Source organism: Andrena cerasifolii, chromosome 3, assembly GCF_050908995.1.
Source record: "Andrena cerasifolii isolate SP2316 chromosome 3, iyAndCera1_principal, whole genome shotgun sequence".
Classification (NCBI taxonomy): Eukaryota; Metazoa; Arthropoda; class Insecta; order Hymenoptera; family Andrenidae; genus Andrena; species Andrena cerasifolii.
The window spans coordinates 6,025,964-6,053,781 of record NC_135120.1 but is presented as its reverse complement, the minus strand read 5'-3'; the positions used below and the strand labels follow the sequence as shown (position 1 = coordinate 6,053,781).

Sequence of the window (27,818 nt, the reverse complement as noted above, 5' to 3'; positions counted from 1 at the left end):
AGGAAATGTGAAACAGAGAACAGAGTTATGTTTGTGGACTGTTCTGGACGCCATTGTATACTTTGCGACGCCAAGCGATTTCAGTTTTGTTGAAAAAGGCGCTTCGACGAAAAAATCGTTTAGAAATGGAAGTGATCATGAATATTAAGATTTTCGAACATTTGGAGGAAGAAGAGGCCTACTTTACTCCTACTTATCTAAAACTAAATTTCTGACAGTAACATGGGGAAAATAAAAGAAAAATGCCATTATTAAGAACCATGGTTATTTATGTGTAACAGTTTATACTCTTTTATTTTTAATTTTGCTTCTAAATTTTTAATGGTTAATTCGTTTATTCTTTCTTTGCGACGTTTGCAATAAACTCTGCGATTTCTTAAAATTATTAAGTTTCTTTAGCGATGCGCCCCATATTCAAATCACATCCAATTGCACCCCTACTTAAGCAGTAATACTTACCATTCGCAACATTCCTAATCAATTGACCTAAAAGTTTCCTAATATTTTTTACAAAAATTCAAAGACATGTTTTATACGTAAAACTAATATTTTTAATAGATTTGACTGCAATTCAGAAAAATGAATAATTAAGAAATCTCTCCCATCCCCGAGTCGACTTTTAAATTTAATTTGCGTAAGCGTAAGACTTTTTGGCCAACCCTAACATAATTTCAGGCACATTAAAATGTACTAATCGATAATCGTACAGTTGAGAGCAAAAACCTCGTTCTTGTTAACCCGAATCAAGCGGCGGTCGTTGCGGAAAAGAAGAATATGGTGAGGGCAAAACGGTGGACCAGCTAAAGAAAGCGGAAGGGAGGCCGAGAAATGAAATGTAAAAAACTAAAACGCGTCTCTGCAAGCTCGTTAAGGCGTGGCGTTAACGTATGGCATCGTTAGCAACCGGCTTTTACGCCGGAACTTCCTATTATTAAAAGCTGTTTAGAGCGGCCGCGTGACTAATTAAATGCGCCGGAGGATTTTCGTTGGTAAATAATTGCCGCTGACTGCGATCTTTCTTCTCAATCGTTTGCAAAAAACCACCTGCCAGCCGACTACTGGATCCCCAACATTCCCAGCCGTTTTGTGTGCATTTCGTTCAACGGAATGAGACGTAATTTCTCTCTCTGACATTTCAACCGTAATTGTGTCGTCTGAAAGTGCAAGGACTCGGTTCCCGTATTTTTCACAATAATAAAATAATGCGTGGGAAAAACTTTTCGAATATTATAATTGTAGGGAAATAGTTGGTAATCTTGTAACTTAATTACGGGGGAACAACACCTTGAAGCCCGGAAAAAAGTGCGATTTTTTTAAATTTTTTTGGTTAGATATCCATACTTCGTAGGAAAGTCATTGATATGGGGTTTGAATGTGCATGTTGTGGACAGTATTTTAAAATTTTTGTGTGACAAAATATACGAACACAATTTGATGGTTTCCACCTAGGGCGGAGCGGAAAATTTTATTTTGATTTTTCAGTTGGCTTGGGTGTGGGATAGTTATTTTTTGATTAACCAAACACAACTGTAAAAAAAATTTGGAAAAATATTCATGTCTGCAGGTTCTTTTTTCTCCTCAAAATGATTATATAATCATACTATATAAGCGAAAATTTAAATTTGATTTTTCAGTTGGCCTGGGTGCGGGATAGTTGTCTTTTGATTAACCAAACACAACTAAAAAAAATTTGGAAAAATATTCATGTTTGCAGGTTCTTTTTTTTCTTTTAAAAATGTAAAAATTCACAATGTGAATCTTTTTTTTTACATTTTTTACATTTTTTTAATATTCAGTTGGCCCGGGTGCAGGAAAAATGAAATTTAAATTTTCAAAATGTAAAAAATAAGATTCAGATAAGATCACATAAGAATCATTTTTTACAGTTGTGTTTGGTTAATCAAAAGACAACTATCCCGCACCCAGGCCAACTGAAAATTCAAATTTAAATTTTTGCCTATATAGTATCGCTCCGCCCTATTTCCCACTTTATTCACGTCGCGTTCATTTGAGAAAAAAGGAGAGCATTTTTTATCTATATTAATATAGTTACAGTTATGCGTACGGAAATTAAAAATAAATTATTTTTACTATTTTTTCCACCCCAAAATATATTGATTTCTTCCTTAACCTGACTCAGAAATTTAGAACTTTTCCCTTTAAGCTCCTTCATTTCTCCAAAAATTATTGTAATTAAATTTCCCTACGCTTAACTGTAACTATATTAATATATATGCGACGTGAATAAAGTGGGAAACCATCAGATCCTGTTCGTCGCGTCGCGCTCTACGGCGACCTCTATAACTTGATTAAAACTGTATATTTTGTCACACAAAAATTCTAAAATACTGTCCACTACAGGCACATTTAAACCCCATATCAATGACTTTCCTACGAAGTATGGATATCTAACAAAAAATTCCAAAAATTTGCACTGTTTTCCGGGCTTCAATGTGTTGTTCCCCCTTAAGCAAAATGATGTCCTTTAAATAACATCCAGTTTCGAATTTTAATCTAATTATTCGATCTCTTATTTCCTCAGAACCTTTAGGTATGCAATCGCTTGTCACCTTTTTTTCATTTACCGATCGCTTAGAATTTTCAGTTTCATTTGTAGTCTCTAGCAGCCATGTGTACCTAGCTCAGGCCTGTCCAACTTTTGCTCTTGCCTTCGAAGAGAAGGCGCGGGTGGTTGCGAGCGAAGGCAAGCGGGGCAGCCGTAAAAGAGTGGGGATAGTGGCGCTCACAGATTCCCCCACCAACAAGACCTTTTGCTCATGGGCCTGGCTCCCTACCTCCGAGAGCGAAGAGCAACTCGCGGCTGCGCGTGGGAGCAAATTCCTGGACAGGTCTGATCTAGCTAATCAATCTATCAGTCGAGCTAATCACACTATCACACACATTAAATACATGGTGAAAGAAATAGCCACCGGATTGGACACCTGAATTCTTACAGTAGTGTTTCGACAAAATAGAAATTCTAGATTTAATATAGAATTGTAGATTGAATAAGGCGAATGTCCCATTTCTGCTCATTTCATATTTTTATTATTATTATAAGCGTTACGTTTGTATTATAGTTGCAACAAAATAATTCTAATTTATTTCAACATTTACGCGAGTTTTGCACGAGCTTGGGACTACCTAATCAAAGTGCAGCATAAGCAACGACAAGCTTTTAAAATGAGAGACTCATGATTTTTCGACCGTGTTCTAGCTGGTTGTGCTGAGGAACAGCGTCACTATTGGTATTCGATAATTAGGCAGAAAATAGTTTTTGCAGTAAAAGTTCTTATTTAACCCGATGGGAGGCGCACCTCATATTCTAACACAGGTTGTCGCTACCGGGTTAAAATACCCAAAATTGAAACGTAAAATACCACGGTTTCGGAATATTTTTTTAAACTTTGTAATTTTTATGTTAAAGTACAGTGTTTTAAGAATCAACCAAAAATTATTAAATATCTTAAAATCTTTATTAAGGTTCTTTAAAAAATTGTAACAAAAACTCAAACAGTCTTCATATTTTCGCAACTAGCGCCCCTGTGGTAAATTTTAACCAGTAGCGCCTCCCACCGAGTTAATAACAGAAACAGATACCGCATTGTGCTCTGGATGTAGATTTTTTTACTATTTTTAATTTTTTTTAATAGAAAACAGGTGATTAGGTTTAGGGTCAAGTAAATCACCGTCATGTCCACATTTCTACTCACTAAAATTTTAGTAACATAACCTCACAATTCAATCTATGCTGTAACCTCTATTTCTATTCGAAGGTATTTTATTTTTTGTTTATCATTATTTTATGCTTTACTGTTGTGTTATAACATATCTCCATAAAAGATGTAACTTATTTTAACCTGAAAAGGCATTTAGAGCATTATAGTTAATTACAAATTACTAATAGTTAAACATCTTGAAATATCTTTCTTAAATAGTTTTTGAATTGGTTGATTTATTATTAAAGAATTAATCAATTACTCTGCAAATTTTCATCACAAACAAAATTTTTACACCTTCTTTATGACGAGTAGCCTCTTAAATGAGCAGAATTTGGGACATTCACCTTAGCATTCTTCTTTTCTTCAACCCTATCGCCACACCTGTTCTCGCCATTAAATCTATAATAACTTAATTTCACATAAAAAAACGATTCCAACTTTAATCTCCCCAAAGTGACAAAGACATTGCCCCAACTTTGAGAAATGAAGATGAAACATTTGATGTCTCCTGCTGTAACTTAAATTTTCGTAGGGGAGTTCAGAACTCGTTTAATGGGATTCTAAGAGATTACTGTCAGTGAAAAGATTGGAGAAAAAGCTTACCGGAATGGTAACGAGAATCGGTCACGATCGATTCTTCAATGCAAGTTGGTTCTTTCCCGTTCCATCGATCTCCAGCCATGCAGTGCCTTGTGTGCGGTCCTTCTAACCTGAACCCCCTTCGACAGCGTATATGACATCTGGCCCCAACGGGATAATCCACTGCCCCGGAAGAATGACCAGGACATCTGATCTAGAAGAAAAAGAACCTCGAGACTACAATGCATCCACGAGACCAGATAGCTTTAAATACTTCTTCCGTTCCTCTGCACACACATACAGCAAGTTATAAAATTATTGAAGATAATTTTTTTGGCATGAACTCTCTTCGCTTGTTTTTCTCCGTATTATTACATAAGGACGTGATTCTCGGACATTTTCCTTTCATAGCAAAATATTACGTGACTTGTGTATATTTTCCAAAAATCAATTGTATTTAATATGTACTTTTTGGTAAATTTAAATTGTTTCTTCTCTGTTGACTTCTCGGAGTAGTGTTCGAGATTTAATACATATTAAGATGATTAACACGTCAACTTTATCAGAGTTTAAAAACTTGTAAAATCGCAAATGAGAAATTAATTTAAAGGGTGGTCTAAGAAAAAGGTAGAAGAATTTAGAGACACGGTAGGTACACGCAAGTATTCAGTCAACATAGCTGAGTGTTGATTTAAATTTTCTACAAGAAGACTTTTGTATAGGTATTCATAATTTATGTCAATAGCCATACAGCACACTTCGTTGCATCAGTATTGCAGGAACGTTGCTGCAATATTGTGTTGCTGCAGGTTGCATTGCAATATTGCAGGAACGATGCTGCAATATTGTTGTGCATTACTGGAGTGGCAACGATCCTATAATATTGCAGCAATATTGTAAGTTCGTTGCCGTGCACTTTGAACAATTTTCGGTCTGTATCATATCATTTTACATACACTTGCCGAAAACCTTTTATGTAGGTACATTAGGGTGGCTCTTATTTACTCTTGGTGAATTTTTTTTTCAAAATTTTCTTCGAACTCCCTCCCCCCCCCCCCAGATAAGTAGCAAATAATAACCAATGTCTGTGTAAAGTTTAAGTCCGATCGGATAACGGGAAAAGGAGCCCCTGGGCCCTTGAACATTTAAATAATTATTTAACAGCTCACAGTGTAGATTTTATATAATATCCTCCAAGTTATTGATTACATAAAAAAATATGTGAAACAAAAGTTTTAGATCCAGACAAGGAGCATCTTTTATGTTCTATTACTTTTTCTCGTGCGACATACGGTTTTCGAAAAAAGTCCGAAAAACTAAAACAAAAAAACTTTTTTTCCTGAAATTTGGAAAGTTTAAATGCTTCTAGAACACTTTTTATTTATGAAGACGAACAAAAAAATGGAATTTTTATTTTCGAGGACTATTTTTTAAACATTTAAGGGGGGGGCATATACCGAAATGTGTGAAAAAGATAAATTTTTTTTCTTATTTTTAGTGTTTGATATGTCATGAATGTTTTCTGAAAATTAGGGACCAAAATTCGCAACAATATCGCCCATACAGTACACTCCGTTGCATGAAGGTTCCATGTGCGTTGCCGTGCAATGTTCCACAGGGGCGGACGTAGGAAGATTCCTGCAACCTTCCAGCAATGTTGCTGGAACGTTCCGATGCTGCACCGCAACCATCCTGCAACGGAGTGTGCTGTATGGGCGAAGATATAATTAGAAATGTAGTATGCTCATTGGTGACGCAGACGTAACAGCATTAACATTTAGGGTTGAAAATAAGAAATGTTCGAGATACAATTAAATTTCCAAAATTTAAAAAAAATCGGGTATGAAATCTTGCACTTTTTAGGCAATAAAAAAAAAGCTATGAATCAAATAACCAATTCACGCTGTCAAAAAACTGACTAATACTGTATCATATAGCCATGGAAAAATTGAAGTAAATCGGTTGAATAGTTTTTGAGTAATCATGAGTAAGATGTTTAAAAAACATGATTTCCAGTAAAAAAGCATTTGAATTCCTCACTTCTTATGTTCTGTATCTTCGATATTTTTACGAATTTCGGCCCCAAATTATCAGGAAACATTCGTGACATATCAAACACTGAAAATATGGAAAAAGAATGTTATCCTTTTTGGCATGTCTCGGTATATGCCGCCCTTAAATGTTTAAAAAAAATAGTCCTCGAAAATAAAAATTACAACTTTTTAATTGCCTTCATAAACAAAAAGTGTTCGTAAAGCATTTGAACTTTCAAATTTTGAAAAAAAAAAATTTCAATTTTTTTGGACTTTTTCAAAAACCGTTTGTCACATGAGAAAAAGTAATACAACATAAAAAATGCCGCTTGTCTGGATCTACAACTTTCGTTTCACATGTTTGTTTTATATAATCAATAACTTGGAGGATATTATATAAAATCAACTTTGTGAGCTGTTAAATAATTATTTAAATGTTCAAGGGCCCAGGGGTACCTTTCCCCGTTATCCGATCGGGCTCAAACTTTACACAGATTTTTTTGTATTATTTGAAACTATTCTGGGGGGTGCTGCGGAGAAAATTCAAAAGTAGAAAATAAGAGCCACCCTAAGGTAGTACATATACCATGAACCAGAAACGATAAAGTCAAACTCATGTATCCCCATAAAATGGAACCCAAGGATTTGAACTCTGGGGATGATAGATATCAACGAGGCAAGAAGATAGTGTTTCCCAAGCCGTGGGTCATAATGTACGTCAATTTATGTACAATTGATTCCATGAATAAAATTAAATTACTTGCTCCTTCGTCAAGGCTGATACACTGGCGGGTGTTAACTGCTATTTTTTACCGCCCATTTCGTACGAGTATCGTTAAATTCCTCGACCTTTGTTTTTAGGTTGCCCTGTATAAATAGGTAAGTGTATTTCACGCAATAAATTGTTACTCACTTCGGCGTGCAACGGTGGTTCCATGGCGCGACATCTCAATTCCGGTGAAACGCAAGTTCTCTCGTCGAAAGCCAACACCAAGTCGCCGCTGCACGTACAGTAGTAACTTCCGGCTGTGTTAACGCATTCACCGCTGCAGCCCCCGTTACGGTTCAAGCACTCGTTTATATCCCAGCACTGGCTTCTGTTCCTGGCAAATAAAGGGGCGAATTTGTTTAAGGAAACTTCCGCGATGCCAACGTCTTCAACCGTTTTAACTAAGCGCCGTTTAATTCATTATAAGCGAACATTAATTACAAATGACTTTAACAGTCTCGGAGAACAGCCGGCAAGATTAATTCGCGTAATGCACACAGGATTGTAAATTTCATGAGTTATGTTGCTTAAATGATTGAATTTAATTTTCCAAGCCTTCATTAGTTAGGAAGGTCTTGTGTCTTAACCTTTAGAGGGCCGGGCTGGCCACTGTAGTCGCCATTGAAAATTTTAAAATTCGGAACAATAAATTTTTTTTGATATCGCTAATCACGATTCTAAGGTCAGAGAATCGAAATTTTTGGCAGAAACAGTGTTGCCAACCTGAACAAGCCTAAATGTATAACAGCAGTTACAATCATATATTATTCTTTCCTTTGGCGTTACCCAGAGCGAAGGACGTGGACGTAGAAAGTTTTGTACCTCTTTTTTGGTCTTTGGGTTTTTTTTTAGGTTTCTGACTTTACTATTTATTATGCGAGCTGCATTATACAAAATGAATAATGAACGTGTATCCTTTCCCTCATTTCGTTTACAAGTGCTTAGAGCTTTACTGAATCTTGATCCGAATGACCCCACTTCTCATCTGCATAAACCAGAGGTGTCGAACTAGGGGCTCGCGAGCTGCAGTGGCTCCTTCCCCTCTTCGCCTGCTCCGTAGAGCCGTAGGAGAACGGCCCCCTCCACACCTACTTCACTCTGATGAATTTCTCCTCCGGGTGCCGCACTCTCTCCCTGCCGGGTCCCGCGCAACGCCTGGAGAAAAATAAGTGGGGGAACCGGCTGACCGGGGGCCCGACTCGTGCGGCTCTCGGAGTGGGGAAGTTCGACACCCCTGGCTTAAACCCTCTCGACTAATAGGTCGTCATTTTCCAAAATTATTGGATAAAAACCGACGATGCAATTTGCGTTCATTACGACAAACTAGACGTCGAACTCTTTATATATGCTCCACATGTGACACTGCATTGTGCATAACACCCTGTTTTGAGGATTTCTATACGAAACAATCAATACCGTATATTCGAATTTCCGAAATATAAATTCATTATTTTTTTTTCATTTGGAAGGACAAGAAGTATGAACAAACAGATAAAAAACGCAATATAGAGATACACATTCATTATTCATTTTATATAATGCATGGGCATTAGTGAGTTTCACGATTGCAGCTCGCATAATAAATAGTAAAATCAGAAAACTAAAAAAACAAATCCAAAAATAATAAAAAAACCCAAAACAAAAGAAGTGCTACAAAACTTTCTACGTCCACGTCGTTACCTCTGGATAACGCCAAAGGAAAGAATAATATATGAATGCAACTGCTGTTATTCATTTAGGCTTGTTTAGGTTGGCAACACTGTTTCTGTGTAAAATTTCGATACTCTGGACTTAGAATCGTGATTAGGGATATCGAAAACCGTTAGAAAAATTAAAGTTCAAATTTTAAAAATTTCAGTATATGCCACACCGTTCGCGGCCGGGCTGGCCACTATAGTGGCCACCTAAGAATTTGGATACTTTTGGAAAATTTACAGTATTTAAATAAAATGTACAAAATTTAAATAAAATGCACAAAATTTAAATAAAATGTACAAAATTTAAATAAAATGTACAAAATTTAAATAAAATTTACAAAATTTACAAAATTTAAATAAAATTTACAAAATTTAAATAAAATGTACAAAATTTAAATAAAATGTACAAAATTTAAATAAAATTTACAAAATTTAAATAAAATTTACAAAATTTGAATAAAATTTACAAAATTTAAATAAAATTAACAAAATTTAAATAAAATTTAAAAAATTTACAAAATTTAAATAAAATTTACAAAATTTACAAAATTTAAATAAAATTTACAAAATTTACAAAATTTAAATAAAATTTACAAAATTTACAAAATTTAAATAAAATTTACAAAATTTACAAAATTTAAATAAAATTTACAAGATTTAAACAGAATTTACAATTTCATCCCGGCCCTCTAAAGGTTAAACAATGAAATTTTGTTTGTTAAGAGTTTCTTTTATATTTAATGTAATTGCATGAGGAATGCATTTAATTAATTGCCTTACCTCTGACTCGAGATGAAGCCAGTACGACAAGCACACACGTAGGATCCCACTGTGTTGATACAATCTTGCTCGCATCTTCCGTTGTTCCACTGGCATTCATTTATATCTAATTAGGAAGAGGATATTGTTACCCCCGCTTGAAATAAATCAATCTTTTCAAATATGCAAATATTTAATCACTTTGTGTTTGAATTTGAAAATGTATGACTTTTAAACGGATTTCTTATTTAACTGTCTTGAATGTTTTTCTCGAACAATAAATTACACAAACTAGCTGGCCGCTTATGGAAATTAGGTGATAAATATATCAAAAGCCACTTATAATACAGACATTAAATATTTCGTGAAAGTTGTGCACTATTATCGTAGTATAAGAACTTTCACTTGTGATACCCAGATCATTATTCAATTCTAATATACTATTTTTCATTCACGAAATTCCGTAACTACAGGGTCAGCATTTAATCTTGCAACCCGCGCTCGCGCGTACAGGTACGCCGGGCCAGTGCGTGGTTGTAGTGGAATGCGTCCGTGAGGCGCTGTTGCCGTTTTACCTGTTCGCGCGAGCGCGGGTTGCAAGATTAAGTGATGACTCTGTACTTAAAAAATGGTATAACTATGTATGTCAGCAATCATATCTCCCGTTTTTCTTTTATTTCTTCTCAAATTATGTATTAGAAAAATACCAACTTTCTACTTTAATTAAAAAATACAACATACAATAGAATCGAATTAGAAATAATCTGAATTTATCAGAGGTTAAATAATTTTATAAATAATACGTGAAGGTTATGTAATATGTCTCTATTAGCTTCCTAATTCAGACTTCGACGTTTCTAATTATTTTTAACTGTATAAGAACAGTAATAATAGCAATAATATCTCGAGTTTGCCTTTCATGTTTCCCCGACACCTGCAAAGCTACTGTTAAGTGGGGAGACCACTGTAATGGTCTGAAAAGTAAGGGTGTTTTCGGGAATTTTTTTCAACCAAGCAACGCAAGTAAATGAATGTATAGCTTAGTATAGTTAATATGTACATATCGAAGGGTAAGAAATATTTTTTTTCAATCAAATTCATAAATCCGTTTCCTGTATACTCTTCGTCAAAATTTGCTCTGCGGCAAAATCATGCTTGTCGCGCTGACAGTGCCCAGGCCATATGGTTAATCCGAATTCAAAAAGACAAAAATATTTAGAAACTAGAAGCCTACCTCTATTACATGACGATAAAAAAAGTCAAAATTGCAAAAAATTACAAAATGGCGGACCACTGAAAAAAATCATGTTTTCGGGGTACAAAATTGGGCAAATGTTGATAAAAAAAATAGAAGCAGGTCGTTAATTGAAAAAAAACTAATCGTCACGTAATAGCGACGGGTTTTCCGTACAATAAATGCCCTTGCTCATGTCAATTGGACGTATAGCTTTCTCTATAGACTGTCAACGCGGTTGAAAAATGTCATTCTCAGGAAAACGCGTTCAATGTTCCGCGCGGCTCAGTCGCGCGCTTGACACCGCTTCACGGAAAATACTATATCCCCGTCAATTTTGAGCATTTCTTCATAAAATTTGGAGAGAGCATTCCTGAAACGTACGTCTTTCAGAAAATATAAAAAAGAAAAAATCGATTTTTCCGATTCTTTACAGTAGTCACCCCCTTAATCCGGATCCAGACCTGAATGCGTATACGCTGATTTGGCTGAGCGCGCACGAGTGACGCATGCGGCGGGGTCGAAAGTGCCATGTGTCTTTCGTCACCAACTTCTGTGCTTAGCTTAGCCCACTCCGCAGTCGTAAAGATGGCATCGAAGAAACAATTCCTTATTGCGGGCGCAGCGTTTCTTTTAACGTACAAATTAATAAAAAAAAAGCGAACTAAAAAAGAGTAGAGAGACGATGGTAGATAACGGAACTTTATAAACACAGAAAAGAAGAGGGACACAATATTCTGAATGAATTAAAAGTGGAACTTAGCACGGGAAGGTTTAAAAATTTTGTACGAATGTCCAGCGAGGATTCTGAAGTGCTCATTCAGATGATCGGACCTAAAGTGATCAAGAAAGATACTCGGTTCAGGGACGCTATTCCCGTTTCACTGAGGTTGGCAATAACATTACGCTTTCTAGCAACAGGCGATTCGTATACAAGCTTGCAATATGTTTTTAAACTGTCGAAGCAAACAATATCAACTATCGTAATGGAAGATACGGATGCAGGGCAAATTGGTTAGGTTAGGACTTCAAGCCAACCTTCTGTCGCACGGAATACGTCAGGCGTGCCTTTGTTTTGAAATTCGAGCGCGTGTATTATATACTCGAGAGATAAGGGATCCGTCTCCAATTGGAAGGGAAGACGACGCAGACGGGGTCACGCGCAATGAGCGGACTACACTTTTTTTCCTACGTCCCTCCACGAAGCGTATTGCCGGTCCCCGCGAATAATCTCGTGTGATTTTTTAATACAACAGCGAGTCGGTCAGGTTGTATGAATTGAGAACAATTCAGGGTGTAGTGAAGAAAAGAAAGACAAATTATTCATTAAAATAGAGCTTTAAAGTCTATCATATGGCAAATGCATTATATTGTTAAGAATGTAATTTTGTTAATTTTCATTAACTGTTTATGACAATATTAGCAATGGATTAAATGCATTCACATAGATCCATCTTTCATGATTAAAACAAAAGACGCAAGTTCATGCCTTCAATCATTTAGGTCATTAAAATTAATTTCTGAAGGTGGGTTTCATAAAAATCATCGAAAGCAGGGAACTTCGAAGATTTGTATTTTTTTAAACAATTTCGAAACTAGAAAAATGAGTACTTAGCCCTCCCTAATTTCTTATGGACTACAACATATTTCAATATCATGAAAATCCGAGACATCGAGGATTTGAGAAAAGTAGCTCATCTGCTTCTATCATCCACGCTGAGCGCAATGCACTCCAAACTTCCTTTGATGTGTGGAAGAAAACCGACAACGGTCCACCACAAATGACACGTCCACACTAGCATATGCGTTCACGCTCACCCTTTCTGACGTAGAAGCATGCGGCCCTGGCTACCGTTTCACCCGTCCACATCAAAATATTCGTGCGCGTTCAGCTTTGCTCAACGTATGCTCCAGCGCCGTTCAGAAGTTGCCCGACAGGGCAACTGGTCAGACAGCCCGGGGCAAACAGTTGCTGGCAGTTGGCAAGATACGCCTCCCGGGCAATGCGGTACAGATGCCAGGATGAACAAGGACGCAACGTGCCTGCCTACGCAACTACGAGCCTGTACTCCCGCCACAACCATTCCTCTCCACTCCGCTGTAACGATAGCTGACGTCACTGCCCGGAGCTTTGCCCACAGCCTTTGCCCTGGGCAATCGCGGCTGCCCTTGCCCTGAAAACGGTAGCCTGACCGGTGCTGGTATACTCATTCAGGTCTGGACCTGGCTTTACATTGGAGCTAAAGCCGGAACCAGACCTGAATGAGTATACCAGTGCCGGTCAGGCGCCCTCATTCAGGTCTGGATCCGGCTTTAGCTCCAATGTAAAGCCAGGTCCAGACCTGAATGAGTATACGCTGAGCATGCTGAGCGCGCACGAATATTCTGATGTGGACGGGTGAAACGGTAGTCAGGACCTCATGCTTCTGATCTGATGAGAAATGCGGAACTCTTGGACATTTCTGAATTCTTAATGGTATTCCAACCGTTTCGAGGGTCGAAACCCATAAAATTCGGTGAGGCACTGCGGGGAGTTGTCCTCGCCACGGGGTACCAGGTGGCACCTCTTTGACTGGCGTCGCTGGAGGGTTGAGCTGTATGTTTATTTAGCTAATCACACCATCTTTAGGGTCCTCCAGACGCTGATGCATGTTGCAGTGAAACGTTGATACATGCATCATGATGCAGATTTCATTATACATGTTGCTACGTCTGTAGATCGGTTTCACGTGTTTCAGCATCAGAAGCGGAACTGGCATCTTGCTCATTAGCTAGGCGCGTGAGCAAGATGCATGAGTCATGAAACCTGCATCATGATCAGTGTATCACTGCAACATGTATCAGCGTCTGGATGTCCCTCTTATGACTGCGGAGTGGGCTAAGCTAAGCACAGTAGTTGGTGAAGATAGACACAATGGCACTTTCGACAGTTTCGACCCCTCCGCATGCGTCATTCGTGCGCGCTCAGCCTGCTCAGCGTATACGCATTCAGGTCTGGACGCGGCTTAAAATGTGCCTGCTCTAAAATTATGTTCTAATATTTACAATGTACATGTATGTATAATCTTACAAGAAGATTAAAAGTGAAGTACTAACGCGATGGCAATATAACACGACAGGCATACAATATTATGTTAATTAATCATTTGTCTCCAGATGGTATTTCAATAATACAAATCACAAAAACGAAAGAAATGGGTGACATTTCGAATTAAAGCAGATTACAATACCTATGAAATCTATCCCATTATCTCATTCACTCATTCAGATTATACAGGGCGTTCCATAGGCAGGGTTATACATTTTAAGAGCTCGTAGTGCTCATCTGAGCAAACTGACAAGTTTTAATAAACATATGTCCGAAATCGAATTCTTATTGAGGTATACGCGTTAATAAAGAACTCATCGCGCTCGGGGTACTATTAGTATTTTTATAAACCTAGCTGTAACAGATTATTTTTATAATACGATACCAAAATGTCTTTTTAAGACATTTACAAATACCATTTATATCTGCATCTACATTTATTTATAGTGAAAAGATGAAAGCTTTGAAATGAGAAGGAATCACATAGAACATCTGCTATAGAGCCAACATATCTTCTACGTCTCGATATGGTATACAAAAAATATTACTATATTCAGACACATATTTATTAAAACTCTTTTGTTCGTTTAAATGTAAATCACGAGGCCTAAATTACCTAATCCCTTTTTTGAAATACCCTGTACGTGCAATTTGATTTTTCGTATTAGAAATAGGCAAACTTAGAAACACACATACAAAAATTGAGAGTGACAGATATTAAGAAGGTAAAAGTGTCACTAATAGTTTTAGATTAATTATCATTTTCAATTTACACAAATAAAGCTGTAAGTCCGTATATGCGGCACACACTTATGAAAAATGAAAAAACGACAGAAGAATTGTAAAGGAAAAAAGTGAAAGCATTAAGTGAAACGCGTACTTTTGATATGCTACAACCAAATAGTTTTCCCTGGTAACTATTAGAAAGTGATCTGTTAAAGTTCCCAATCCCTTCAATTCGATCAAAGTCACGTTACGCAATCATACGTCTGACAACACTTATAAACTCGTCGATATACTCGCCTATGCAACTATCCCCGTGCGATCTAAATCCCGGCGAGCAACTGCATCGATAAGAGCCAGGCGTGTTGACGCATCCCTCTTTGCAAGCCGCATTTTCGACGCACTCGTCGATATCTGATCAACGCAAGCTAGACTTAATGGAAACGTAGTTGATCTACCGTTCGAGAGAATATTTTGCACGAACCTACACAAGTGTCGCCATCCAATCGATAACCCGTGTCGCACTCGCAGCGATAGCTGCCGTAAGTATTGACGCATTTGTTCTTGCAGGGCTCACTCGCGCACTCGTCGACATCTGAAAGTAATTAATTAATTGATAACACCCCCATTGCACTGGATCCCCATTTACTTTCAAGGGAGTAGTGCAATGCCACTACAAAATGCTTCCTCGAGAACTCGGATTAGATCCAGGAGCTGGATATCTTAACACTACTCGTATCTCTGGTACTAAGGTTCAGAGTGAGGATAGCTTAGGTACCATTGCGAGATGAGAAGAAGACCGACTACCCACATGCTGAAATGTCACAGGGGTAAGGGGAATCGCCCGCTGGCTCCACCCAATTCCTTGCAACAAAGTCCGCCGCGTAACGCAGAACGCGAACGAAACAAATCACAACAATCCACGGATATGGACAACCGCTAAGAACCGAAAAGTAGGACTTCTTGGAGGAGATAGGGTGCAGCGAGCGGGCGATTCCCCTTGCCCCTGTGACAATTCAGCTTGTGGGTAGTCGGTCTTCTTCTCATCTCGCAATAGTACTGTGGCCTGATGGAAAGAAGACGGTGTTACGCTATGCGCCAGGTTGTTGCCTAGTAGACAAGGGTCGTCCCAAACCTGCGGCAAAGGACCAAGACATAACTCCTCGTTAGGTTCACCTGATAGATCCTAGCGCTAGATCTCTCGGGACCTTCGCTATAGATCTTAGCGCTAGATCTCCCAAGAGGATCTTCCCGCCAAATCTTCCCGCCTGATTTACAGAAACACAATAGTAGTTGACTTGAGTGATAGTGACTTGATTGGCCTGTGTGGCAGAATCTTACCAGGGGACCACATAATGTCTTGCCAGATGGTTTAAAGAACTGTGTAAATAAATGGAGAACCGAAGAATAGTTGATCTACTTATGCTTGGTCTTTTCTCTAGATCAATTATAGTATACGAGATATTGTTGGAAATTGTGTAATTATACGAGTGCAGAGCACACTACAGTGTTTCCTCGTTAGCGGCTCGCTGGTCGGGACCGGCGTTGAGCCCGTATCGTGAACAGAGCCCTAATTCCGAGTGTTCGTTTCTCACTTCTTTCTGGCCGAAGGTAGGAGCGAGATGGGACACTGTGTGCGCGGCGAGCGTGCGCGATGGTCGCAAGCGCAAAGGACAGAATGTCAGGCGTACGAAAGACGGAGCGAGACAAAACATCAACGCGTCGTCGGTCTCGCACCGTCCTCTCTCGTTTTCAGTGCCTCTCGCTCGCTCTCGTTCCATCTCGCTCTCGCCTTCGCCGGACAAGAGTGAGACAGAAGTGGTGGGGATAGCGAAAAGTCCGTATCGTGTACACCAAACCGAGCCTGTAACGAGGAAATACTGTATTTCTCTCTTATTAGTAACGCGCGTAAATAATTGAAAATCGGGACAAGAAGAAGCAAGAATGCCGCATAGAGAAAAACAAAAGCTAATCCCGCTGACACCAATGAACTGTTGTCCAAGGTAAAGTTCTGTAGCGATTAGATGATAATTGGTGAATTGTAAAATGTTTCTATGCGAGGAGTCAGTCAGAATTGAAAGGAAAGAGTTTGGAAAAAGCCTGTCATACGGTGTAGGTACAGACCGCATGTATTGTTGACGAGTGGGTTGGCTGGTTGATACATGTTGGCTTTCACTAAATTCTCAGCATGGTACACAACTTAATTATGCCCATGTGGAAAATAACCCAACTACTGTTAGAAACGGCAGTTATGAACAGGAATGGAAGGATGCTCAAAATCTGAATGGAATAATCCTTTATATAGAATTCCCATGGTGATTTTGCTTCTGTTGTACCTTACAGATTGGAGTATCCTCCAATTTTCATTTCAAGATCATCCTGTATTTTATACAGAGGTATAGATGGAAAATAAATTTAGTCAATAATTAATATATTCATTTTTAAGATTTGTGAAATCATTAGACACTTCAGCTCTTCTAAAAAAAAAACTTTCTAAATGTTCTAGACTCTAGACTCCAAGATACTCTGGTGACGAATAATATTCAAAGAGATTCAAATTTTCAAATAATCAAATTATTTCAAAATCTTCAAGCCAAAGATTTGAATGCCCATTCGAAGTAGTCGGACATCCAAACATTACAGTAGGAAGCCACTCCTCATTACGTATATCCCCTTGCATACTAAATAACTTAGTACACTCCGAACTTTTCCTTAATTACTACCAAAAAAAAAAGAAATGTACTCACCAATGCACGTAGAATTCTGCATCTCAAAGCCCTCCTTGCACCTGCACTCAAAGGATCCAGCAGTATTCAGGCAGAGCTGATCGCAGTCATGTTGATCAACACACTCATCAATATCCCCGCACTTTGAATGATCAGTCTCATCATATCGGAAGCCTTCTTTGCAAGCACAGACAACCCGGCCGTTTTCAACGCTGCAGATATGCTCGCAGCCACCATTGTTGCGCGCACAAGGATCAACAAGGTGGCACGACTTACTCCTTAACTCGTATTCCGCGGGACAATCGCACCGATAAGAGCCGTGCTCGTTGATGCACACGTGAGAGCAGCCGCCGTTATTGTTCTCGCACTCGTTCACATCCAAACAGAACTTCTGATCGTCGTTCAAACGATAACCCGTCGGACACTCGCAACGATAACTACCCTGGACGTTGACACAGACGTCAGAGCAGCCGCCGTTCTCCATATCGCACTCGTTCACGTCAAGGCAGGTCTTAGAGTCGCTCTCCAGATGGAATCCACTCGAACAGCGACAGACGAAACTACCTTCTAAATTGACGCAGATATCCGAGCAGCCACCATTCTCCGTTAAACACTCGTCTATGTCACTGCACGCCCTCCCAGCCTCGTCTAAACGCAATCCCACGGGGCAGCTGCACCTGACGCCTCCGACGACATTGAAACAGGCGTGCGAGCAGCCGCCATTATTTAGCTTGCACTCGTCGACGTCCACACAGCTGCGGGAGTCGTTCGCCAAGATGTGGCCATCAGGGCAGGCGCACCTCCAAGAGCCTAGAGTGTTGATGCAGTCATGTTCGCATTCGGACACGCCTGTCTTGCACTCGTTCACGTCGATGCAGGTTCTCTCGTCCTGCGAGAGCTCGTACCCCGAGGGGCAGGCACAAAAGTGGCCACCGATAGTGTTCGTGCACAGGTGAGAGCAGCCGCCATTTCTCTCGAGACATTCATCGATGTCCAGACAGGTGGACTTGTCGGAGTGTAGATAGTGTCCTTTGTAACAGGTGCACATGTAACTCCCCAGGAGGTTCTGGCAATCGTGGCTGCAGTTGTGTTCACTGTTTAAACATTCATTTACATCGATGCAGTTCTTCATATCTCCAGGTAGTAGAATGTAGCCTGGAGGACACTCGCAGTAATGCCCTCCTTTGGTGTTGACGCAGATGTGCGAACAGCCTAGGTCCACGTCGTTCTCGAGTTCCTCGCATTCATCGATGTCTTCGCAGGTCCTCTGATCCTGTTTCAGTCTGTACCCTAACGGACAAGAGCAGTGAGTCTTCTCAGTGCCTTCATCGTGGTGGCAGTGATGAGAGCAGTTCCCATTATTCTGTTTGCAAACGTCGATCAACCTGCAAGTCTTGTTATCATTCTCGAGGATGTAACCTGACGGACAGGAGCAACGAAACGATCCAACGAGATTTACACATGTGTGAGAACAGCCTGTCTTACCATCCTCGCATTCGTCCAGATCGTCGCAAAACGCAAGTTCAACGGAGTTCACCTTGAAACCCTCGTTGCAGCTGCACTCGAAACCACCTGGGGTGTTTACACATTTGTGCGTACAATTGTCCTTGAGTTCCAAACATTCATTAACATCGATGCACGTAGCGTTGTCCTGCACTGACAATCGGAATCCTGATGGACACTCGCAGTTTACAGACCCCTCGTTAAAGGCGCAGATATCCGAGCAGCCGCCATTATTGAGGAGGCATTTGTTCTCGTAGATACAAAGAAGCTTATCATCCGCCAGGATCATCTCAACTGGACAAGAACAGGAAACTTCGTCATCTTCGTAATGACAATCGTGGGAACAGCCACCATTGTCCAGCAGGCACTTGTTACGTGCCACACAGACAGTGCCATTTTCAGAGAGGATCATTTCTGTTGGACAGGTACAAAACACTTTCCCATCGTCCTGGTTGCAGAAATGGGAACAGCCACCGTTCTCCACGTAACACTTGTTTTCTTCTACGCACGTGGCGTTATCCCCCTCAGGGATCATCCCTGGCGGGCAGAAGCAGGATACTGTGCCATTCTCATAGTGGCACAGATGAGAACAGCCACCGTTGTCGATCAAACATTCGTCGATTTCCACGCAAGTTTTCCCGTCGTCCTCCAGTAGCTTGTAATTATCGGGACAGGCGCACTCGACGCCGCCCTCGGTGTTTGCGCATAGATGCGAGCAACCACCGTTCTCCTCGATGCACTCGTTTATGTCCTCGCAAATCCGTCGATTATCCCCTAGTCGATAGCCGTTCGGGCACTGACACTCGAAGCTACCCTCCGTGTTGACACAGGAATGAGAGCAGCTGTTGTTTACCTCGTTGCCCTCCTCTTCGCACTCGTCTCTATCGTGGCAAGTTTTGTTGTCCTTGGACAAAATGTACCCTGTCGGGCAAAGGCACCGAAAACCGTCCTGCCCGCTGACACATTCGTGCGAGCAGCCGTGCTGAACGGCGCAAAAATCGATTTCCCTGCACGTCTGATCGTCGGAGCTTAATTCCATGCCGTCAGGACACTCGCATCTGTAGCCTTCAGATGTATTCACGCACTTGTGGCTGCAGTTGTGTGATCTCGCGCAAGTGTCGTTATCATCGCAGATCTTATTATCCTCTCCAACGACTGGATACTCGGGACAAGAACAGTTGTAACCAGCATCCAAGTTTTCACACTGACGGGGGCATCCGTGAAGGCGTTTAACGCAGTCGTCGATAACCTGACACGTTTTCTTGTCTTCAGCTAACTCGTACTCCTCTGGACATGCACAAAAGAAGCTGCCTTTGGTGTTCACGCAACTACCAGAGCATTCACCGTTGTTCAGCGTACACTCATCGATGTCCTCGCAGGACCTGTGATCTTCAATTAACCGAAAACCCAAAGGGCATTCACAAAGGTAAGAACCGTCAGTGTTTACGCAAGTGTGGGTACACGAATGAAGATCCTCGACACATTCATTCACGTCTTGGCAAGTCCTCTCGTCGTCCTCCAGCTCGAATCCTTCGGGACACCCGCATCGTGTCTCGCCTTCATTCTGCTCGTACGTGTGGGAACAATTATGATCGCCAGCTATTAAACAGCTCCTTGAATCCTCGCCGAGCTTCCATCCTGGAGGACAAGTGCAATTGTACGCCCCCACAGTGTTCACGCATTCGTGAGAACAATTGTGCCTGCGCTGATGATCCTGGCACTCGTCGATGTCCGTACACATGCGTTCCTCCTTGGAGAATACGTGCCCCGCGGGACACGAACAGTCGTAAGTCCCTTCGAGGTTTACACAGCCGTGAAGACAGTCGTGACTTTCTTCCGCGCATTCATCGACGTCGATGCAAGTTCCATTGTCCTCCGTCAGCATGAATCCTACTGGACAGCCACAGGTATAAGACCCTTCATCATTAACGCAAGTGAAGCTACAGTTGCTCAAATTTTCTTGACACTCGTCGACGTCCTCGCAAGTCGAATCGTCCTTTCCAATTCTGTAACCCAGAGGACACTGACACTTGTACTCTGAACCTTCAACTACGCAGAAATGAGAGCAAGATGCGTTCACACAAGGATCACCGATGGTACACGTGACACTGTCGTCAGTTAAGGTCCAACCTGCTGGGCAGGAACAATGATAGGATCCGTTTTCGTTGTGGCAAAAGTGTGAACACTCGTAGTCTCCTAACTGGCACTCGTCAATATCCTGGCACTGGCCTTTGTCATCCTGTCGAAATCCTTCTGGGCACAAGGCATCCTCGCATGTCAATCCGTCTTGCAGGAGCTTCACACCCTCTGGGCAGACACACTTGTAACTTCCTAGTGTATTCATACAATCGTGGGAGCAGTCGTGCTCGTCTTCAACACACTCGTCGAAGTCCTTGCATGTTCTCCCATCGCCCTGCAGGACGTAGCCCTCCAAGCAGCTGCATTTATACGTATCGCGATTTTTCTCGCAAACATGGGAACAGTTAGCGAATTTGCACACGTCGATCGCAACACACTGTCTCTTATCCTCTGCCAAGAACATTTCACCAGAACACGTGCATTTGTAAGATCCTTGCACGTTCATGCATTCGTGGGAGCACTGATGTGTTCCTTCCAGACACTCGTTTACATCCTGGCAGGTCTTAGAATCGTTTCCCACCACAAATCCTACGGGACAGGTGCACTTGTACCCTTTCTCTTCGTTAACACAGTCGTGAGAGCATCCGTGTTCATTTGTCAGACACTCATTAACATCTTTGCACATGTAGCCGTCTGAAAGGTCGTATCCTTCGTGGCACGAACAATTGTAGCCTCCGGGGCTGTTCAAACATACGTGAGAGCAGTTATGTCCACCACTCAAACATTCGTTCACGTCGGAGCAAGTCTTATTGTCGTCGTTCAAGACAAATCCAGGCCGACACGCGCAGATATAACTTCCATGAATGTTCGTGCACACATGCTCGCAATCGTGAACACTTTTAACACACTCGTCGATATCCGTGCAATTGAACTTGTCGTGTTCTAATGTTTCGAGCCCAACTGGACAGGTGCACTCGAAGCTGCCTTCTAAATTGACGCAGAAATGAGAACACAGGCCCAGAGCGCATTCATCAATATCTGAACAGTTGGCACCGTCCTCCAGGAGTTTGTGTCCATGAGGACAAATGCAGATGGGCCCTTGGTTTGATTCCTGACACTCGTGGGAGCAGGGTGTTACCAGTGTCTCGCATGTTTTCGTTTGAAAGCAGGTGACGTTGTCCGCGTTCAGACTGAATCCCGCGGGACAGGTGCAGTTGTAGGAGCCTTCAGTGTTGTTGCAGCCGTGCGAGCAAGGCGGTGGCATTCTCTTGCACTCGTCAACGTCGTTGCAGGACACGCCGTCTTCGTGGAGCTCATATCCGAAATGACAGACGCAGTAATAACCGCCAAGCTCATTAATACAGTCGTGCTGGCAGCCATGAGCCTCGCCTCCGTCTCCTTCAATGCACTCGTTGATGTCTGTGAATAACGCGATGATCGATATCGAGATTGACGAATTCGGTTACAGCATTTCTATAGAGCAGCTCCTGCTCTGAATATCACAATTATTCGAATCTGCGCATTTATGTTACTGTTTAACTGCTTCACTATCTAGGCGTTACGATAGCGAGACGCTCACACATCCCGCTCCAAAATATAGACATGTTTAATTATGCTTCTTTTCTCAGTGAAAAATCATTGTATTTCAAAATATAGGTTGACTAACAAATATGAAATTAAGAAATGAAAGTATAATGGAAATAGGTACTGTAGAATCGACGTGATGTTATAGTTGCTTCATAATATTGCTGCAATGTTTCCAAAATATTGTCAATGCAATATTGCATGGTAATATTTCTATAATATTGCAGAAATATTTTCACTGCAACATTGCATGTTTTTGCAATGTTGCGTGCTGTATGGGTAGTATTAAATTGAAGACATCAAAGTGACAAACAAAAACGTACATACACGTAAGGACCTATTATAAATGAATTGTTGAAGACTTATCATATTACTAGTGATAGTGATTAAATTACCTATCAACTGTAGGTACCACAAATAGCCATTTGAGCGTACGAGGGGTGTTGAGCGTGACCCGGACAGTGAAGCAATTAATGCAAACGGTGATTCACTAAACATCAGCATTTTAACATCTTGATTGCAGGGTACATGTAGTATCAGTGTCACATATGAGACAACGCATTATTCTGACTTTTGATTTTTTTAAAAATAATTATTAGTAAATCATTAGTAAACCCGTCGAATGAACTAGAGTAGTGCTTCAGAAGTCTACACGGAGTCTATTCTTCAGAAAACACGTGATCGACATCCCTTATCCCTACCTCGAGTTCTATCTGACTCACTCTCGGCGTACCTTGTTTACTGTCATCGTCAGGCCCAAGCCCGCAAAAGAAGTGTCTTGAGTAGTTGCGAATAACGGTTGCTGCATAAGTGGGAGGCCTGGGTTCCATTCCCGTCAAGGTTAAAATTTTGGAGGAGGCGGGCATCGCGACGTGTTCCCCTGGAGTTCTAGGTGTTTCCCACCGCGCGATGGTGGCCGCGGGGTTTTAGTGGGTAAAAATCCCATAATGTCTTTGGAAGATTTCCCCGCGTTAAATAAAAACGTAGAACCTCCTCCTTTTTGAAGTCATTTCAAAAGGCTCGAGCCCGCGATAAAAATTGTGACCATGCACCGAAAATCGCATGCGAGCGGTTCCGAATGGTCGTGCGAATAATGTAGCACTACTGTAGTTTGTCATATTAATTATTATTTACTTCCAATGCAATGTTAATCTGTTTACACACTGTTTATACATTTTGGGACACATATCGATACATCCGTTTTTGTAAAATCTGGCATTAAGTCTTCGAAAATTATCGAGAATTGGCGAAAATTGGCGAGGATAAAGTACCAATCTTTTTTCCCCTAAATCATTTGAATTGAGATCAATGACTATTTCAAATTTCTACCTCAAATGATTTCAAGAGTATGTAATTAAACTACACTACATTCCATATAAGAGCATACCGACGCCCCAACCCATTTGCGACCGATCTGCGCAGCTCCCACTACTATCCACGGTTTGAACCGCACGCGATTGGTCGTGGTGGTTTCCAAGTCCCAAACACGGGACCTGACCTTTGTCAACGTAAACAACGTCCCGCACGAAAAGTTAACAGAGAGAGAGTAGTTTCTTTTTGTTAAGTGTTCCATTGGGGTTTAGATGTCCCTAGGAGTTTTGCCCCTTTACCACCTGTGATGGGAGATAGTAGAGGTGTTACCTGCATGTGTTGACATTCTTGTGTCTAAGTAATTTCTTTGGGGAAAAGTTTCAAAAAACTCCCTCTTGAATCAGCCCGGCCCGCAAGAGCGGCCGGTGACAAACATTGACAAAAGCGCCCGAGGCGCAGGCCATGAGCAGGAATTGGATACCACGCCCTAGTAGTATCCCCTGAGAAACACCCAACGCGTGGGAAGTCCAAGTCACGTAAGGACGCCTGGCGGTGCGGCCCCTCGACAGCACTCAGTACCTCAGGGCTCCACCAACGAAGGAAAGTGGGAAAGGGATTTTAACCCTATAAGGTATCTTGTTAATATCTAAAGTTCCTATAAGTCTGACCAGGGGGTTAAGGTGCTCCCCTACCTGATACCTCTCGTTTAAAAAGTTAATAGAGAGAGAGTAGAGGGCCGTGCGACGGAGAAAAACATAGGCGGTTAAGTGGGGAGTCGGGCGTAGCAACGCCTCCCGAGGGTCGTGCCTGCGCGAAACAGGTATGCTCTAATGTGGAATGTCCTGCTGTAGGACACCATATATGTATGTGATAAAATGTAGTTCAATTTATACTTTTATTTTCAGAAATGTTGGAATGAAATGACTAATCAAATAGAGAAATACAAGAAATAGGCACAAAGAACAGTATATCTGATATAATAATGATATAATATATAAAAACGACATAATATCTGATGTTCAAAAATACAATAATATAATCCTCTTAGGATAGCTTTAATAAGACAATGGTAATAGATCAAAATAGAATTTAGTTTATATTTGTATTTATTCATATTCGTAAAAAACACATGCAGACAACAAATCTGTATTGGTTTGTAAATGAAACTGTTCCTAAACTACAAAAATTGTATCAAATGTTTCATCAGAGGCTACGATACAGTCTACTCCAAAATGTACCCTGCTAGTCATATAGGATGTAGCCATATTGTATACATGCAGAGTTGGTATTAATCGAATCAATTTTTATTCGACTAAATTTTTATTCGAATATCCCGAATAAAATGTAGTTATTGGTTATTCGTTATTCGAAGAACTTCCGTGGCAATTAAGCCACACGAATAACCGTGGGTCGAAACTCAAGCCGCCCCGCCCTCCGGATGGGCCGAGGGGGGTATCATAACTCGGGACCCGAGCCGAAGCGGCTTGCTTATTCGTGACGCTTAGTTGCCACGGAGGTCCTTCGAATAACGAATAACGACTAAAAATTTATTCGTTATTCACGAATAACTTCATTTTATTCGAAATTTTTACTCGACGATTAGTCCAATAAAAATTTAGTTGAATAATGCCCAACTCTGTACACAGGGTGAGGCAGAAACTACCATAATTTTCAATATCTTCAAAACTTGGACAGCTATACAAAAATTTGTATAACAAAAGTTGCATAGCCTGAGCGTCATTATGTCACAGATCGTTGTATTAAAATTCATATAGTATTCCACTTACTTAAAAATCCAAAGTTAACCTTCTGATCTCCAAAGCCACGGCCGTCTGTAGTACAGGCCGGAACATAGTGAATTTGGCAACGCTGTCATCAGTCCTATCTGAATTTTTCTGAAGCCTTTCGCGCGTTATGCCACGGCTGGCTCTGGTACCGGTCGGAACATAGTCATCGGACTGATGGTTGTTCGAAATGCGGTGTTGCAACATCGTAGTGTCCGGCCTGTACTACAGACGGCCGTGCCAAAGCACTTCTACAAAAAAAAGTTGCCATCGTATGACAAATGCATCTGTGCAACCTTTGTTATATTTTTTGTCCCGCGCTCATAGTTTCGAAGATAGTGGAGGCGGCGGTTGACTGCCCCACACCGTATACTTAACCACGAAATTCTACGATGCCACTATATATGGCTGACGTAGCAGTCAAAGAGTTAAATAGCTTTTGTTAAGTGTTACACACATATTTCAAGAAGAATATTATAGTAGTATTGCAGAGAAAATGTTAAACATGGAGCACATATAATTCATTTCATGATTCTGATTCATGCAATAATATTGAATGAAGATTTAATCAATGTTTACGAACCAATACATTCACCATTTTTGTTTTTCTTGAAGCCCTCCTCGCACTTCCCGATTCCTGAAGTTTCTGTGACACCTTCTTCGCCGTATTCGTAATCGTCGTTTTCATCTTCGGCATCGTAGTCCTCATCCTGGAGGACTTTCGTCATTTTCTGTGGCTTACTAACGCATTTGTACGATCCAATGGTGTTTTCGCAAACGGTACCGTTCGCGCAAACCACCGACACGTTATCGCACTCGTCCACATCTAATAACACAATAATTCATAATATCTACTTGTACAAATATATTGTTTAATAAATTAAACTCTGTTCTTTCTCTAATACTATTAAGGCAATACCTACGTACGAAATTTTCATTCTCAGTACACAAAGCTAATAATACCCATAATTTTATCATTAACTACTATTGGGAGATGAGAAGAAGACCGACTACCCACAAGCTGAAATGGCATAGGGGCAAGGGGAATCGCTCGCTCGCTCCACCCTATCCCCTCCAAGAAGTCCTACTTTTCGCTTCTGAGCGGCTGTCCATATCCGCGGATTGTCGCGATTCGTTTCGTTCGTGTTGTTCGTCACGGGACGAACTGTGTTGGAGGGGATAGGTTGACGCGACTGGACGATTCCCCTTGCCCCTGTGACATTTCAGCTTGTGGGTAGTCGGTCTTCTTCTCATCTCCCAATAGTAGGATTTATACAAAAACCGACTTTTGAAAAAACCAGTTAAACCGGTTATCGAATTTTCACAAAAAATATAATTAAATTAGAAACGAAATATTTGTACATATTTTACAATTTTTCAGTTTTTTAGTATTTATGGAATCACAAAAATATAACAAAATAAAATATAATCTATCTATACAAAACCAAATAAATAAAAAAAAAATGAAGAAAAATCCGTACAATTTTTTAGATTATTTAATATTTATGGATCTACAAAAATATAACAGAATAAAATACACTGCATACAAAACCAAATGAAAAAAAACTAAAATAACTAAAATCCGTACAAAATATAAATTGTAAATCTTTATTTTATTTAGTATTTTTCTTCTGAAAATATAAACTCATGAAGATTAGTTTTACAGTAAACTGTTACCTACTAAAATATGCTTGTGTCCGAGGCGATTGCAAGTAAAAATGTTAACAATTTTAATTGAATAATTAAATGATTTTTACATATTAATTCTAGTATATAAAACCTATAATAGTTTATATTTTCTAAAAATTGTATACAACAATAACACAGCTATTTTCTCTTTCAAGGGTAAACAATATATAAACTTATTACAAAGTACTCCTCTTGTTAACTGCTCACTAATTCCAAAAAAAAAGCAACAGAAAATGTAATACATATTTACAGGAATTGAATCATGTTCGGTACATTACCTTGGCATGTTTTCCAATCGTTCGTCAAATAAAAGCCATCAGGACAAAGGCAGAAGGCGCTTCCAGGTGTGTTTAAACAGACATGAGAGCATCCCCCGTTGTGTATAGCGCACTCATCGATATCCTCGCAGGTGTGATTATCCAAAGCCAATTTGTGACCGGGAATGTCGGAGCAGCTACACTCGTAGCCCCCTTCGAGATTGATACAAGCGCCTTGGCACGGGCCGTGCCCGTTATTCAGGAGGCACTCGTTAATGTCT

The 27,818-nt window shown here is 40.4% G+C and overlaps 1 protein-coding gene across 1 annotated transcript in view; it reads right to left on the bottom strand.

Moving 5' to 3' along the window:
• LOC143366966 (uncharacterized) overlaps positions 1–27,818 on the bottom strand; it is a 520,650-nt gene that overhangs the window by 202,664 nt on the left and 290,168 nt on the right. The window contains exons 7-14 of the mRNA XM_076808473.1: positions 27,559–27,816; positions 26,175–26,417; positions 17,352–22,331; positions 15,089–15,199; positions 14,905–15,018; positions 9,581–9,686; positions 7,248–7,437; positions 4,326–4,515 (exon numbers count right to left, since the gene is read on the bottom strand). Of these exons, the coding sequence (XP_076664588.1) occupies positions 4,326–4,515; positions 7,248–7,437; positions 9,581–9,686; positions 14,905–15,018; positions 15,089–15,199; positions 17,352–22,331; positions 26,175–26,417; positions 27,559–27,816 (6,192 nt within the window). The remainder of the gene's footprint in view (positions 1–4,325; positions 4,516–7,247; positions 7,438–9,580; positions 9,687–14,904; positions 15,019–15,088; positions 15,200–17,351; positions 22,332–26,174; positions 26,418–27,558; positions 27,817–27,818) is intronic.